At 35.7% G+C, this 16917-nt stretch overlaps 1 protein-coding gene across 1 annotated transcript; it reads left to right on the top strand.

The window, feature by feature from the left end:
• Nucleotides 1-5090: 5090 nt before the first annotated feature.
• On the top strand, nt 5091-16917 carry LOC119782602 (sodium/glucose cotransporter 1-like). The gene is made up of 15 exons (XM_038283615.1): nt 5091-5275; nt 5639-5710; nt 8648-8752; nt 8870-8929; nt 9013-9117; nt 9204-9309; nt 9554-9634; nt 9745-9951; nt 10926-11063; nt 12076-12183; nt 12275-12425; nt 12516-12684; nt 14215-14430; nt 15477-15579; nt 15790-16917. The coding sequence occupies exons 1-15, from the start codon at nt 5138-5140 to the stop codon at nt 16002-16004; spliced, it is 1974 nt and encodes a 657-aa protein (XP_038139543.1). The 5' UTR covers nt 5091-5137; the 3' UTR covers nt 16005-16917.

A 16917-nucleotide genomic window follows, 5' to 3' on the forward strand; every position in this document is an offset into this window, starting at 1 on the left:
AAAGATGAATTTAATTTAATTCAATTCAATTTAATGATAGGAAAAAGGGCTTAACCTTGGATAAGCATGGATATAAATTATGGCTAAGCTCTTACCTTATTAACACAACATGAGGCTCTTTTTGTATTTTTATTTTTGCATTGTGCACAAAAACTGGTACTGCACACAAAGCATATTTCTATCCAAAGGTTTACCTTTATCCATTCCTTCCTCCATACATCTGTTTTATATTTAACTCAGAACATACACAACAGAGGTCATGGCTTGAACACTGAAAACAAATCCCATTATCTGCAAAAAAGGAAGCTAAAAACCTGAGGTTCTCAAAACAGACAAATTGACTCATGGCCCAAACTGTTAGCTGAAATATAGGTATTTTAAAAATATATTAGAATATTTGGAAATCCAGTAATAAAAACAGTATGTACAACAAAAACATTTGGTTCTGTTTATTTCTGGGTGATGTCTTTAAACTTTATACACATAGGTATGTTTTATCAATATCATTTTAAATGTTTAGTTTAATCTCTAGAGCACAGGTGTCCCATTCTGGTCCCTAAGATCTACTATACTACAGTTTCTTGATCAGGCCTACCCAAAGTCAGCCCCCAAGGGCCACTTTTCTGCAGGTATTAGAGGTTTCCCAAGTATAGCACAGCTGATTCTCATTTTTGCTGCTGATTTCCATTAATCAGCAATTATTAATGGAAATCAGCTGTGCTGAAGCAGGGAGACCTCACGCGTTGACTTTAGGCAGGCCTGTTCTGGATGCATCCTTGCTCCAACACAGCTGAATCACATAAGGGGCTCATTACCAGGCCTTTACAAAATTTGATGGCATGCTGAAGAAGTAATTCAGTCATTTGAATTAGCTTTGTTTGACCAGGAATGCATCTAAAACCAGCAGGGCAATAGATCATGAGGACCAGGGTTGGAGAGCTCTGCTATACAAGATCTCAAAACCCCATACTTCTAGATCATTCTGCTTATAAGTAAGAACAGGGCAGCCCTTAAAAAGATGCAACCTTATGCTCCAGTTGTAAAAATATATATTTGTTTGGAGGATATGGCTGTAATCCTTTATTAGGATTAAAACACACATAGACTGGACAGCAAAACTCTATGACCCCCTTCAGCAGTTCCTCCTGAATTTAAGATTGTGGCTTTCTACCCAAACCTTTTTCTAAGATCTGAGAATAAACTTCCCCAGGTCTTTGTCCTGTCCTACCTTGAGAAACTTTGAGACCAGTATAAAATCTTTCTCTCGGTCATAAGAAATATTTATGCATTTGTAGACATTCATTGATAACTGGACATTTTAATCTTCACTTTTGACAGTGTTTTATTAAAAAGAGAAGAGCACTGTAATTAAGAGCGGCTCATAAATATTATGTTTCTGATTGGCATCTTTCTATCTTTACATGAAGATAGCACATTTACACTGCAATGGCTAAAATTCACAATTCGTTAAGAATTAAAGTAAGATTACAATTTTATTAAAAATGCACAATCTTTTTTATTTGTCCTCAAAGTCAACAATGCTTAAAGCATTAATCAATGAATATTTAAATGTATTTTTATCTTGCCAATAACTTTCAAGTTTACTTATCATTTTTGTATTAAACACAGGACATGGAATGAAGGTTTAATGAAAGACAAACAACATAACAAAAAATATATATCCGGAAAGGTCCTGTAATATTTAACCAGTGAAGGACAAACCAAATGGTTGTAAATGTCCTCAGGATACATGCATGTGCAACTTCAATAAATCTCAGCTGTTCTGCCATTTTATTTGTTCAAAGTCCATGTGCTCACTTCTTATGTATTCACTCAGATGTGTGTGTTGTTATGGAATAAGGAAAAATAATATTCAGGGAAAGAGGGGTAGAATTACACAGACCAATGAAACTGCTGCTTTGCCTCCACCTAGTGGTGTGAAATATGTACAAAAGTTTTTGGTAACATTTGGGGCATTCCAATTTTATTTTGTTTAAACCTGGTAATAATCGGGAAAGACACCCTTTGTATACCCTTTTTAGATAACAGCCTAAGAAAAAATCATTTATTTTTTTGTTTTGTTTGTTTTCTTGAAAAACCTTTTTACTGTAACTTTCAGATTCACATTATTATCTTGGTTTTATAACTTAGTCTGGTTAACTGCATGACACGAGTACAAGACGTGTACTGTTTTATCATAGATAAAGACTTTCATTACATTATATGATGTACAACAAAACTTTGATAGAACAAACCAGTTTCAGCTTATAAAGTATATTAAATGCAAACATTTGGTCATATATGCTGCTTATGCACACAAACAAAACTGCCTTAATAACTTTCTTCCAGGTAGTTTTATCTCCTGATTCTACATAAGCTACAAATTCATTTCAAAGATGATATGTTTGCTATCTGTTGTGCTGATCTTTGATATAATGTCATATTAAAAGGTTAAAGATCAACATGCAGGCTTATGTTGATTCAAACACTAAGATAAGATATCGAATGTACTGTTCATTTCCAAATAACTAAAGTTTGAATAGAAAAAAAGAATGAATCAAATTTTATTTATTGTCAAATCTTAGTGTTCATTACCAGCCCAATGTGGCTGAAATCAAACAGCTCTGCAAAGACGATTGTGCTGAAATTCCTCTGCAGTGTTTTGCACATTAACTGTGTCTAATCCTTGATCCGCAATTTATAGGCTTCACCCAAATAGGCATGCGCGGTTAAAGTATTATTCAGGGTTTGTTTGATGCAAAAGGACTTGATTTTATATCACATAAAATACATCACAGATACATGCACAGAATCATAAAACTCTGGTTTAACTGCGCCTATAGTAACAATTAGATATAGTTTACTTTGTCTAAACTCTGTGGAAGACCAAGGTCCTGTCCGAGGTGTACCTACTGTAGTCTCTGTGTGAATAAGTAAACCTACAGATGGATGTATGGGCAATCAAATGAAATCTGTATAATTATTTTAAGAGTAAAGAGATGTAATATATTGTGAAAATCAACTTCAAAAACCTCTTTTAATTTATTGTTGATGCCTGAAAAACAACGTTATTAATGACAGCTATAAATTGCAGAAGTCACTTTAAGCTCTGCAAGTACGTCATCTGTTTTGTAATAAATGTGTTTTCTAACTGAAAAATAGCAATTTTCCTTGATTTTAAGTGTCTTGACAAGCAGTGGAAGTGTCTAAACTATTTTAACTTTTCTGGTTCTGTTTATTTTCAAATATTAATGTTTGTGTTAATTACAAAGGGACCAGTTTTTGTATAATTTCAAAGAAAATTAAGATAGATACATTTAGTTGAGGATCATTGTATTAAAAGTACTATTGAAATGAAATTATAACTGGATCTATCTATTAAAATAAACAATTGATTTATCTATGTTCACAAAAATATATTTTAATAATTAACTAATGAGATAAACAGAAGCATAACAAAGCTCCTGGGAAGACAGAACTTGGAGTGAAATTATCTTCACAGCTAAGATTGTTTGTAGTTTTAAATACCACAGCTAAACCACTGAAAAAATATTAACTTGATGCACATGAGGATAGCTTTATTCCTTATTCTATCCAAGTTTACAAACTTTGAAATACTCTAATTTTCTTTATCTAGTTTGTTCCTTCTGGTGTTTATGTTTACGCAATTCTTTAAATTATTCCTGTAGAATTTTTCATAAGTTTTTACTTAGCTCCCAATTTACTGTAAAATCTATCATTCCTTCAGGTTGGTGTTATTCTTAGTTGATCTAAAAAATGTTTTTGTCTTTCCTTTTTACCTTTTGGGTTGGTTCCTAGTGATTTTTATGCTGGAATGTGTTCTGTTTTAGTTTTGTTGCTGTCTTTTTTTCTGAGTTCACCTGCATTATTGCTATCCAGCTGTTTCCTCTGTAACTTCCTTCACAGCTGCAAACTGTTAACAATCAACCACCTGCTCCTTGTATACTAATTACCACTCCAACAATTATCTACGTTGCTCTCAGTCAGCTGTTTTTGTAGCTGTACAAATTTATCTGTCTCTTCTTCTGAGCATTTTGTGTTGAATTTTGATTTTCATTGTAATAAATCCATCTGTCTCCATCCTGCATTTGGGTCCTCAACAACAACCAGTTACGAAAACCGGTGGAGAAATTTTCGGATTGATTTGTCATGGTCCGCAGCTTTCACCTAATGCAAAATAGGTTGGTTCTGCAGAAAATGTATACCCCATGTATTGCTGAATGAATGATTCAGTTTCTGCAGAGTGTAATTTTGTAAGCATCTTATGATTATATCACATGGATTAGGAGCTGTAAATGACTTGCATCTTTTTTACGACCCTACCCCAATCATACCAAAAGCTAATTATTAACATGTAGCTAAAAATAAATCATTATCAAGAGCATTAAATGTCATTATAATAGGGTGAAGTCAGGGTTAAGAGCTATTTACCTGTTTTATACCTACATGAAAATCCTTTTAGGCAATGTTCAGATTAAAACTCTACTGATATAAGCATTTTTTTTATCTCTGTGACACTGCCATTTTAAACATAGGTTTTCCGGGACATACAGGAACTAAGATTAGTAAAGCTAATGAACAATAATATGGATACTGATACTGTTTCCCTAAAATCCAAATATAAAATATTGTGTTTGCGAATTTATTGGGAAGCAGTAGTATACTCTGCCCCTTTAACTACTCTGCCCCCTTAAATACTAATAATATAGAACAAATAAAGCCTTGTTTTATATAAATACCCATCACTGATAGAATATGTTTCCTACAAAATGAATGAAAATGTTTAAGGGTTAAAAAAATAAAAAGTGCTAACAAATCCTGCAGCTGGAGCCGGCAACAGTGGCGTTATTGTAGACTGATGGATATCCATATTGTTTTCATTCTTTTGTTTGTTTTAGTGGTGGTAGCAGTGATGACAATGATCTGGACACAAACTTTATTACAGCAGAATAACACGCGTATAACACGCACACAACATGACCGTCCCTCCCTCTATCATGTTCTGTCACACATGCAAATAATAAAGATAGAGAGGTGTTGCGCTTTTATTGTAGTCATAGTGAATTGACTCCAGCACGCAGCATCATCCTTTCTTGATCTTCCAACTCCTGGAAAAATGACCTGGGATTATTTTGGATTTAACAGCATCACAAGAAATGCAAGAAATGGAACTGATAAGATTGCAATTAACAATCCAGCAGACATATCTGTTATTGTTATTTACTTTTTGGTTGTCCTGGCTGTGGGATTAGGGGTAAGTTTTGCAAACATTTTTTAGAGATTTTTTGGTTTGTTTTTTGTTTTTTTACAATCATACATTGCTTTATGAAATTTAATTGAACTGATTTCTCTTCAAAGAAAAAGGCAGATAAATCTCACAGCAGAACAGGAATCAGGCATGCATAGGTCTACTAATGTATGTACTCACTGTCTACAAATCTAAAACAGTTTTTTAGAAGCTGCGAGAAAATTTTTTATCTTTTTCTTTTAATATTTACTGTCAATCCATCAGCAGAATGATTCGCAAAAATTTGCCCACAAAGTAATGGATGAGAAGATCTGGGGAATATTTAGCAATGTTTTTGTTTTCTTGACATGTGCCCTTGTCTTAATGTAGGCTATGGTCCGCACCAACCGAGCCACAGTGGGTGGATTTTTCCTTGCAGGAAGGAGTATGGTATGGTTGCCGGTGGGTATCTATCTAACCTGCATAAAACAATCAGCTCTTGTCCAAAATTGCACCTCACTCTGACTCTATATATTTACAGCTGAAAGTAGATATTTACATACATGATTTTCAATATCAGATATTAAATCAGATTACTCTTTTTTTTTTTCTCGATTCTAGGGTTAATAGGATTAACTACCTTGCAAACTCTAATGATTTATCCCTAATAATCTGTTTGAAACGGTTTTTCAATAAGCTAGAAAAGCCAAGAGGATGATGACATGGTTTGTAAACTTCTGAGAGACTCATGCAAAATATGAAGTTAGATTCAGACACACCTTTGGATGTGTATTAAGTTAGCTCCTCAAACACACTGTCTCTTAATGTGCATTATAGAGAGAGCTATGAAATAAGGAAAAATAAACAGAAGGAAAGCTGTGGACCCTCATTAACCTGACTCATCCATGTGAACAACTTTCAGACGCCTGAAGTTACAATATGCATTTATACAAAACACTTTATTAAAGGGGAAACACCAGGGGGAGGTCCATGGCTATCATACTGTAGCATTAACCCCAAACAGGGCAAAATATATTTTGAAGCTGCTACCTAGAGTTGGTGCATCATTCTCCACTATAGATTGAGTCTTTACTTTTACCAAAACAGATCTTAATTTACATTGCAGCCTTTAAAGCCATTTTACCTTTTGTAAATGCAGTTACTGTAGGTTACGGAAAAAAAATTTTTTTTCTTTGAAGGATCATCTGTTAAGACTTTTAATGTTTGGCTGAAATGATCATTATTACAACTGGGCAAAAGAGAGGGTAAACTTGGAGCTCATACTCATTTAACTGATTAAACTCTAATAGTTATTCTGCATTCATCACTCTAGGAAGTCTCTGGTGAATCGGCTGTTATCTATTTGATTTGAAGACAAGGATTTTCAGCCTTTCACTCTTTCAGGGTGACTAAATCAGGCATAATCATTTTCTCACAAGTCTTTATAAAGTTAAAATGGGGATCATATTGCAACAAAACTTACTCCCCAGCAATCTATGAGACATTGCTGTAGAGAATAGACATCTACATCAGGTTTCCTTTGGGATTAATGATTAATGAATGATTACGATGATTTTGTATGATTTTGTATTGAATTTCAATTTCATATCTAATAACTACAAGTGGTTGAAATAGTATTTCTAGTCATTAATCCTTGACTATATTACTTCTTTTTATGTGTGTTGTCATTAGATTATTGATTAGTAGGCTCAGTGCCCTTCCCTGTAGTGAACCTTGTTGACTTTACCTTTGTTTGAGCTGTAGACTGACACCATTTTCCTCTAACAGAGGAGGCAGAAAGAAAGTTGTTTTTAAATTATTTTGTGTATCACTGTTGGAAAATGGAAAAGTGGACATTTTTGCAAATTAAAGGAAAATATATTGAAAATAAGGCATAAAGGACCATGTAAGATTAGGGCCAATGGGTAGAAAAAAATCATTTGTCAAAAAGGTGAGGAAGACAAATTCAGGTGATTTCTTTATTAAATTATTGGCCTTGTAGATATTTCTGTAAATTATTTTCTGTATAATTGAGGACAAAACCCAACTCTTCATATGCTGGCTGATTTGTATATAAGAGTTTTTTACATTATTATATAAAGACTTTTTTATCCAAAGCCAGATTTTATATATATATATATATATATATATATATATATATATATATAGATAGATAGATAGATAGATAGATAGATAGATAGATAGATAGATAGATAGATAGATAGATAGATAGATAGATAGATAGATAGATAGATAGATAGATAGATAGATAGATAGATTTTTTTCTTTACGTTGTTTGTCTTGCTTATCAGATAGTTTTCCAATATAACCAGTTTGGTCTCAGAAACTCTGTGGTGATGATGCCATTCTTGTTGATAATGTTTAACGCTACTGTATAATGTATATTACATTGAAAACAATTCTCACATTTACTTCTACCAATATTGATGACAAACAGATGCTGTTTCTTTTTTGTGCTTATTGTTTTAGCAACTGGAGGCTCCCCTTATAGATGGCTTATTAATAAGATATAAATGTGTTGATAATTAATCCATAAACTCATTCAGAATTGTTTATAACATATTAATTAACGGTGAGCATATAATTATAATTTTATTAGTTTGTGAATATTAAAATCTTGCCACTATACATCTTGCCTGCAAGTAAAATTAAAACAGCTTTTAAGGTGACCTTGCAACTGTCCAACCCTCCGTCTGGCCAGCACTGTTGCCATTGATTGGACATGCAAATATCTATTCGGAAGTGTTTTGGCATCCTGGTCGGTTTGTTGGATGGAAAGCCATATAACCCATATTAAGAACAGCTACTCATGACAGTCACGTTTCTTGCGATTAATAATCATGTCTTTGTTAAACTAAAAGACAACTCGTTAAAAGAGGCCATAAGAACAAGTAATATTTCCTTTCTTTGGAATTAAAATAGTTCAAATCAGTAGGAAGGTAACGTCATTATACTTGTCATTAACAAGAATATTCTTAAGGGTGTACAGTAGTGGATGATGTTCTTTTTCCGGGTGGTCCTCCTAATTGTCAATTATTCTGGCTTTTACGTAAAGCTGTCCTAAGTGCTCGTCCCCATTTTCACTTACCTATGGGGAGTCTGACATAGTGGAAAAATTGCAAAACTTTTGGAAACTAAGCTTGAATAAGAAACAGGAAACAGAGCATTCATGAGGAGAAATGGGTTTGTGCATGATCTCACACGTGTTTAATAGCCATTCCCTCTCAGGAGCGGGTACAAGGTTGTGCATGTACATTTTTTTAAAGGGGAGAGGGCGGAACTTATCAAAAATATGTGAAAATCACCTATACAACACAGAGTCTTCATTGTTAAGGAAAATTGTAATTGTCTTCTAACATTTTTCTAAACTGTTAATAGATCGGAGCGTCCCTGTTTGCCAGCAACATTGGCAGCGTCCACTTTGTAGGGCTTGCTGGAACTGCTGCAGCTTCTGGGATAGCTATTGCTGGGTTTGAATGGAATGTGAGTAATTGTTTTAGGATGTCATTAAGAAACTCATGTTATCTCTGTGAGGTATGCTAATAGCCTATCATTAGATTTGATTCACAGAATATAAAAAAATTGTTTTGTGTGTTTCAGGCACTAATTCTTGTTGTTGTTTTGGGATGGGTTTTTGTACCAATCTACATAAAGGCAGGGGTAAATAACAAAACACAGACAACACATTTTTCTAGATTTCACAATTATAAAAAAAACAAAGTCTTATCATGATGTTTGTTTAGGTGATAACCATGCCTGAGTATCTGAAGAAGAGGTTTGGAGGACAGCGTATTCGCATCTATCACTCTGTGTTGTCCCTCCTCCTCTATGCCTTCACTCAGATCTCTGTAAGTTTATGTGACTGCTTTAAAAAAACTTCCTGCAGAAAGGCAAAGCCATTTCACTTACAATCTTGTTTTTTGTCCGATTTCAGGCCGACATTTTCTCCGGCGCCATTTTCATCCAACAGGCTCTTGGGTGGAACATCTATGTTGCCGTTATTGCTCTTTTGGCAGTCACTGCATTGTATACTGTCACAGGTCTGTCATAAGAAGGAAATCCTCTTTTACAGTTATAAATTTTTTTCTTATAAACTACAAGGAAGACGCCTTATCATAGTAATACAGGCCGTGCCTCTCTCAAAGCCATATCTAGGGCAGTTTACTGTATGTTTAGCAATTAGCAAAAGTAAGTAATAAAAGTTATATAAGAACATAATAACACATCTTTATTGAGCATATTTCCCCATTTGATTCTGAATGAAATTTCTATTCCTTTTTCTAGGTGGACTGGCGGCAGTGATATACACAGACACTTTACAGACAGTCATAATGGGTACTGGATCCTTTGTTCTCATGGGTTTTGGTAATATGCTGTTATTATTGTTTATCATTTTTGCGTGTTATTAGTAATCAATTATATAACACTATTGAGGACTGAAAGAGTAAACCTGTTGAATCTCCAACTACCCTCAGCTTTTAATGAAGTGGGCGGCTATGAAAGGTTCCAGGAACTTTACTGGACTGCGATCCCTTCAGTCACTGGGAATATCAGCGCAGAGTGCTACACGCCTCGGAAAGACTCCTTCCATCTTTTTGGAGATCCAATAACTGGAGACATGCCATGGCCTGGCCTGGTGTTTGGACTCACAATCCAGGCCACGTGGTTCTGGTGCACTGATCACTTTGGTAAGAAAGATGATCATCTTCTCCTGCTGTGTAGAGATGTTTTCTCCGGTGACTTAGTAACAGGCTTAACAACATAACAGAAGCAATCAAATACCATAAACTCATTGAGATGACTATTACATAACAGTTTCATCTTGCCAACTTTTGGGTAGAATCATTAAGGCGATTTTGAAATATACCTTGGAATTAGATCATGAACTGTGAACTGAACTGCAATTCAAAATGATTTAGGAATTAAAAATCTGAAAGGCGCCTGCACATAGAATCTCCACTTCATACATATACATGTACATATTTACATTTTGTTTTACTTTGATGATGTTGTTAAAAGATAGATGTAATCAGTGCTCATAACTAGTTTAGTCAAGTTTGTAACAATTGCTACCTGATACAATTTCGTGACAAACTCACCAAAATCATGTAAGAAACATGTTGCTTGTTTTTAGGTTAAGCATTGTAATATAGCTACTGCAGGATAAATTGACCCACTGTTTCTACTCTGATAAATGTCAGTATATTTTCAACTCACTCATGGGGTCATGAGAATTAAAATAAAGTAGTATTACTTGATAACTTGCATATACTGGAACTGTATATACAACAAAGAAGAGGTCATATTCGCAAAAAAGACCTGAAGCCAATGAATAGTCCTTAAAAGTATGCATAATATGAGAAGTACATTACTTAACACAATTTGATGCAGACACTGGAAAGCTGCTTTGTATTTATCTTTAAAGCAAAAAATCTAATCAAATTCTTAGAACACCAACATAACAGTTAAAGCCATGCTCAGCCAAATATGTGTAAAGCTGAGTATGACCACACCTATTTGACTTTACAATTTTGGCTGCATCTTACGACAGCATACAAATCACCTGTTTTATCCTGTGCTGAATTGATGTGTCAGTATGTTTAGCACCAATGAATTTCTGTGTGTAAATCTGATTGTTTTATTCACATTTTTTTGTAGGTGATTGTGCAGCGCTGCCTATCAGCCAAGAATCTCTCTCATGTTAAAGCAGGTTGCATCTTATGCGGGTACCTGAAGATACTGCCCATGTTTCTTATGGTTCTTCCTGGGATGATAAGTAGGATCCTCTATCCAGGTACCTAAATTGTTTTGTACCCTTTTCTGACTATTTAGCATCTGTGTGTTTCTTCAATTTTTTTAAAATACAAGTAGTACAGGACAGTGGTTCCCAACCCTGCTCCTCAGGAGCCACTATCCTGTAGGTTTTATGTGTGTTTCTGGCACACCTGCATCAACTCAGTGCAGTACCACAGTCCTGCACGTTTTAGAACATCAGTGCTAAAGTCCAGTCCTCAAGAGCTACTGTACTATCTTGCAACTTTTTGATGCACCCCATTTTTAACACACCTGACGTGGCTTGTTAACATGCCCCTGGTGGACTAAATGAGGGGATTGTGTCTTTCGATTCAGGTATATTAGAGAACAGATGCCTCTAAAAGTTAAGGGATGGTAGCTCTTGATAGATGTTTGCCTGCTCCACACACCTGACTTAAATAACTGGGTGATTAACAGGCTGATGCAGTCCTTGAAGGCTGTGGGGGAGGCACTGCAATCAGTTGATGCAGTTGTGCTGGAGCAGAAACACATGGAAAACAAACAGGATAGTGGGTCCTGAAGAATAACATTCCTGTCATTACACTAATAATTTGACACTGTAGCATGAATAGTTATATCCACAGACACATCAGGTTAGCTATTAGATTTGGGGTGAGGATATTCATATGCATCCCTGTTGCAGAATAGACACAGCTTCAACTCAAATGCCACAGTAAATCACCAAATTAGGTTACTTGGTCACCTCCTGTACTAGGCAGAGATTATTCCATCTCCTAGAAGCTCTAAAGTAAAGATAAACATTTATCATAACTTAGTTTATGATCAGAAATAAGTAGATGCACTTTGCAGGGCTAGAGCATTAAAACTAATTTTTTTTATTTAAAAATAAGAAACAGCAGCATAAGTAACCTTCCTAATCAGTTGAATCCTCTAATACCAGCTGTAATCCTAACTGAAATGTATTATTTAAAATACATGAAAAGATATTCAAAGATAATAAAGCAATATTATCTATGTGATATTAATTACAGACATAGTGGCATGTGTGGACCCAGATGAATGTAAAAAGTACTGTGGGACTAGTGTTGGATGCACCAACATTGCCTATCCCAAAATGGTGGTGGACCTCATGCCCAATGGTTTGTTGATTAATACCATTATTTTAAATTCTAAATGCACATTTTGACTTCTTCCAATTTCCGCTGCTCTTACTCAACAACTCTCTTTTAGGTTTGAGGGGTTTGATGCTGTCAGTGATGCTGGCCTCTTTAATGAGCTCCCTTACCTCAATATTCAACAGTGTTAGCACTCTTTTCACCATGGACATCTACACTAAGGTTCGTCCCACTGCCAAAGAGAGGGAACTGATGATCGCTGGCAGGTAGTTTAAGCTTTTTTTTTTTTTTTTATATATTTGTATTGTTCCTCTTTTGACTTTTATAGTAACTGCATGGTTGTTTGAACTTTACAGGGTGTTTATCCTCATATTAATTGCTATAAGCATTGCCTGGATTCCTATGGTGCAGTCAGCCCAGAGTGGACAGCTGTTTGACTACATCCAGTCGATCATCAGCTATCTGGCTCCACCCATTGCAGCTGTCTTTTTTCTTGCACTTTTTTACAAACGTGTCAACGAGCCTGTGAGTTTTTGTTTAAGTTTAATTAAAGCTTTTGATTTTCAACAAGTTGTCCATTACTGAAACTGAAATCTTGATTACAATTTAAATTGTAGATGACAATTGATTGATTGATTGATTAGTCAAAGAGGATACAATAATATTTTATACACTATATTGCCAAAAGTATTTGCTCACCTGCCTTGACTCACATATGAGCTTAAGTGACATCCCGTTCCTAATCCATAGGGTTCAATATGACGTCGGTCCACCCTTTGCAGCTAGAACAGCTTCAACTCTTCTGGGAAGGCTGTCCACAAGGTTTAGGAGTGTGTTTATGGGAATTTTTGACCATTCTTCCAGAAGCGCATTTGTGAGGTCGCACACTGATGTTGGACGAGAAGGCCTGGCTCTCAGTCTCCGCTCTAATTCATCCCAAAGGTGTTCTATCGGGTTGAGGTCAGGACTCTGTGCAGGCCAGTCAAGTTCATCCACACCAGACTCTGTCATCCATGTCTTTATGGACCTTGCTTTGTGCACTGGTGCACAGTCATGTTGGAAGAGGAAGGGGCCAGCTCCAAACTGTTCCCACAAAGTTGGGAGCATGGAATTGTCCAAAATGTCTTGGTATGCTGAAGCATTCAGAGTTCCTTTCACTGGAACTAAGGGGCCAAGCCCAGCTCCTGAAAAACAACCTCACACCATAATCCCCCCTCCACCAAACTTTACACTTGGCACAATGCAGTCAGACAAGTACCGTTCTCCTGGCAACCGCCAAACCCAGACCCGTCCATCAGATTGCCAGATGGAGAAGCGCGATTCGTCACTCCAGAGAACGCGTCTCCACTGCTCTAGAGTCCAGTGGCGGCGTGCTTTACACCACCGCATCCGACGCTTTGCATTGCACTTGGTGATGTATGGCTTGGATGCAGCTGCTCGACCATGGAAACCCATTCCATGAAGCTCTCTGCGCACTGTTCTTGAGCTAATCTGAAGGCCACATGAAGTTTGGAGGTCTGTAGTGATTGACTCTGCAGAAAGTTGGCGACCTCTTCGCACTATGCGCGTCAGCATCCGCTGACCCCGCTCCGTCAGTTTACGTGGCCTACCTCTTCGTGGCTGAGTTGCTGTCGTTCCCAAACACTTCCATTTTCTTATAATACAGCTGACAGTTGACTGTGGAATATTTAGGAGCGAGGAAATTTCACGACTGGATTTGTTGCACAGGTGGCATCCTATCACAGTTCCACGCTGGAATTCACTGAGCTCCTGAGAGCGACCCATTCTTTCACAAATGTTTTTAAAAACAGTCTGCATGCCTAGGTGCTTGAATTTATACACCTGTGGCCATGGAAGTGATTGGAACACCTGATTCCAATAATTTGGATGGGTGAGCAAATACTTTTGGCAATATAGTGTATCTTTACAAAGAGATGTTTTGCACTTTATTAGGGGCTGCATAACATTTAAAAAACCTATTTAACTTATTTTTTTTCTGAAGTTTTGGAGGATGATTCATTTAAAAGCACAATAATTTCCTTCTCTGTTATTCAGGGTGCCTTTTATGGACTTACCGTTGGCCTGGTAATAGGACTATCCAGGATGATTACAGAGTTCATCTATGGCACAGGAAACTGTGTCAGTCCAAGCAACTGTCCCACAATTATATGCGGCGTACACTACCTGTACTTCGGGATGATCCTCTTTACTGTGTCCTGTATAGTCATAATCGGAGTGTCTCTGTTGACCAAACCCATTCCGGACAAGCATGTAAGTGACAGCTGTACAATAAAATTAGATTTATTTTTACATACCAAAATAAGTAACTTTTGACTAGAGGTCAGCTCTGTACCCAACATAATTGAGCTGAGAGACTAAATTTAGGATTCTTCACACAAAGATAAGGTATATATCTTTAGTGGGATCAAAATAAAATATTTTTTCCATTTGGTCCTATTCAGCAGGACAATTATTAATGCTTAAGAAACCTTAACCTTAACTAACCTTAAGAAAATTCCCATAAATTGTTCATTTGACTAATAACTCATCATGAGGTTGTGTTGTTTCTGACATTTTTTTTTAGTTTAAATTCATATACGGTAGATTGATCTAAGTACCTAATATCCTCAACCCTTATATGGCTGCTCCTGACATGCCTGTATGACAACACAAAATAATATTTTATTCTAATAAAACAGTCTCATATATCGTATTGTACATTTCACTATTTGTATTCATAAAATTCAGTGTAGTCAATGATCTTTGTTAGCCGTTTATTTGATTTTTAAGGTTGTTTCTCTATACATAAAAAAAATGGTGAATTGGCATTGTTAAGGTGTACAGCAGGGTTCCTAAATTTTGTCTCTGAAGGATTGAGATCCTGCACCTTTCAGGCGTGACTTTGTCTCATAAAACCTGAGTCAAATAGTCAGGTAACTGGAAGGACTGTGGAGGCAGTAATTTAGCCATTTGTTTCAGATGTAGGAGCACAGACACAGCTAAGAGGAACAGGACATCAGACCTTGACAACAGTAATTGCAGAAGCCTGATGTACAGAAAAAGTCCTTATAGTGACCTGATTATTTGACCCAAGTGTGTTAAATCAGAGAGACACGTCTAAAAGTTGCGGGAAACCGGAACTTGAGGACTGGGGCTTGACACCTGTGCTCTAAAGAAACACATGTTTGCAAACTGTACATGAGATTAACCACAATGAAGTCATATTTTGAATTGAAATATCAGTTTATACAATTCTCTTTGATAGACAAACATTTTATTTTTAAATTCAAAATATTTTCGCTATCTTTATTTACCAGCTGTATCGATTATGTTGGAGCCTGAGGGACAGTACGGAGGAAAGAGAAGACATTGAACCAGACGACTGGATTAATGATGAGGAGGATGAAGAAAACGAAGATGGTGAAAAGCATTTACACATATTTTATATATCAGTGATAATAGCTGTTGACACATTTATTGGATGGTCTAAATACAAAACTATTCAAAATGATAAAAACTACAAAATACCTGTTAAAGTACTCCAACTTAGATATTTAAGGTACCATAGATGTGTTTTGACTTTTTTGTCCAGTTAAAAAAAAGGCTTTTTTTTTTTTTTATGTCGTACAGAACCTGAGGAGGAACCTGGCCTCTGCAAAAAAGCCATCATGTGTTTTTGCGGACTGGAGCGGAAAAAAGCCATAAAACTGACTCCAGAGGAGCAAGCAGCACTTAAAAAGAAGCTCACTGATACAACAGAAGACCCATTTTGGAGGAATATTGTTAATGTTAACGCCGTCATTCTATTATGTGTTGCTGTGTTCTTTCATGGATACTATGGTTAGACAAATTTAGCATTAATTATTCATATAAAAGGTCTTTTCGTTGACTCAGAGGGTTAAATATACATACAAATGAGTACACGCTGTCATTTGCTTTGCTTGTTACTCAGTATTTTTTCCTGTTTTATGCAATTTTGAAGCGTGTTTCTTTCAGAGCCTTTTACTTTCAAGATATTTGATTTGAGTAGAATAGAATAGAGTAGACTAAAATAGAGTAGAACAGAAAAGAAAAGAATAAAATAGAATTATATTGGTATTATTCAAAGTCTTTTTTGTCAATGGATAGGTAAGCTTCCTGGCATGAAAGACAAATAAACAAAGTATTAAAATGGACCAAGCACAAAAGGAACATTGAGAAATAAAACAACCAATGAAAACAGTATTTGGTAAATTCTGGTTGCAGGAGCTAACAAGTACAATATGCTATGACATACAAACTTATCTCATCAAAAAGATGAATCATCAACCCCCTGACATCACAGTTTAACTGTGTAAAGGTTTCTCAATGAAATAAGACATTTCCATTTTCTTTTGTTGCACATCTTAGAAATATAGCTTCCGGTTAGCTCCACTTTATTTGATATAAACGACAGATTGAAATTGATCAAATTCACAGTAACAACATATTGATTCATGAATTAGATTTATGGTGACACACAGAGGTGCTTCTTTCAATTGTGATTTTTTTTTTAAGAATTGTTGCTATAAATACTTGGATAAATGGTATTGTTTTTTTGGAAATAATAAGCTTTGGTTTATGTTCCCTTATGTCAATGATACTAGCACACATCCTGTCATTAAATGTTTTGCTTTTATGCATTGATAGTGTTCCTTTTCCTGTGGGGAGTTGTATTTTATCATGTCTTTCCAATCTCTGGCAGCTGCAAATCACTTTATATGTAATAAAAGGATCATA

The sequence above is a fragment of the Cyprinodon tularosa genome, unplaced genomic scaffold (genome assembly GCF_016077235.1).
Source record: "Cyprinodon tularosa strain WSP-4 unplaced genomic scaffold, ASM1607723v1 ctg196, whole genome shotgun sequence".
Lineage (NCBI taxonomy): Eukaryota > Metazoa > Chordata > Actinopteri > Cyprinodontiformes > Cyprinodontidae > Cyprinodon > Cyprinodon tularosa.

Excerpts from the sequence above, each read along its gene's own strand:
- LOC119782602 (XM_038283615.1), top strand. The coding sequence starts at position 5,138 with ATGACCTGGGATTATTTTGGATTTAACAGCATCACAAGAAATGCAAGA. Across the intron at positions 11,064-12,075 it reads AAGTAGGATCCTCTATCCAG|ACATAGTGGCATGTGTGGAC; the intron begins GTACCTAAATTG and ends TATTAATTACAG. Across the intron at positions 12,184-12,274 it reads GGTGGACCTCATGCCCAATG|GTTTGAGGGGTTTGATGCTG; the intron begins GTTTGTTGATTA and ends ACTCTCTTTTAG.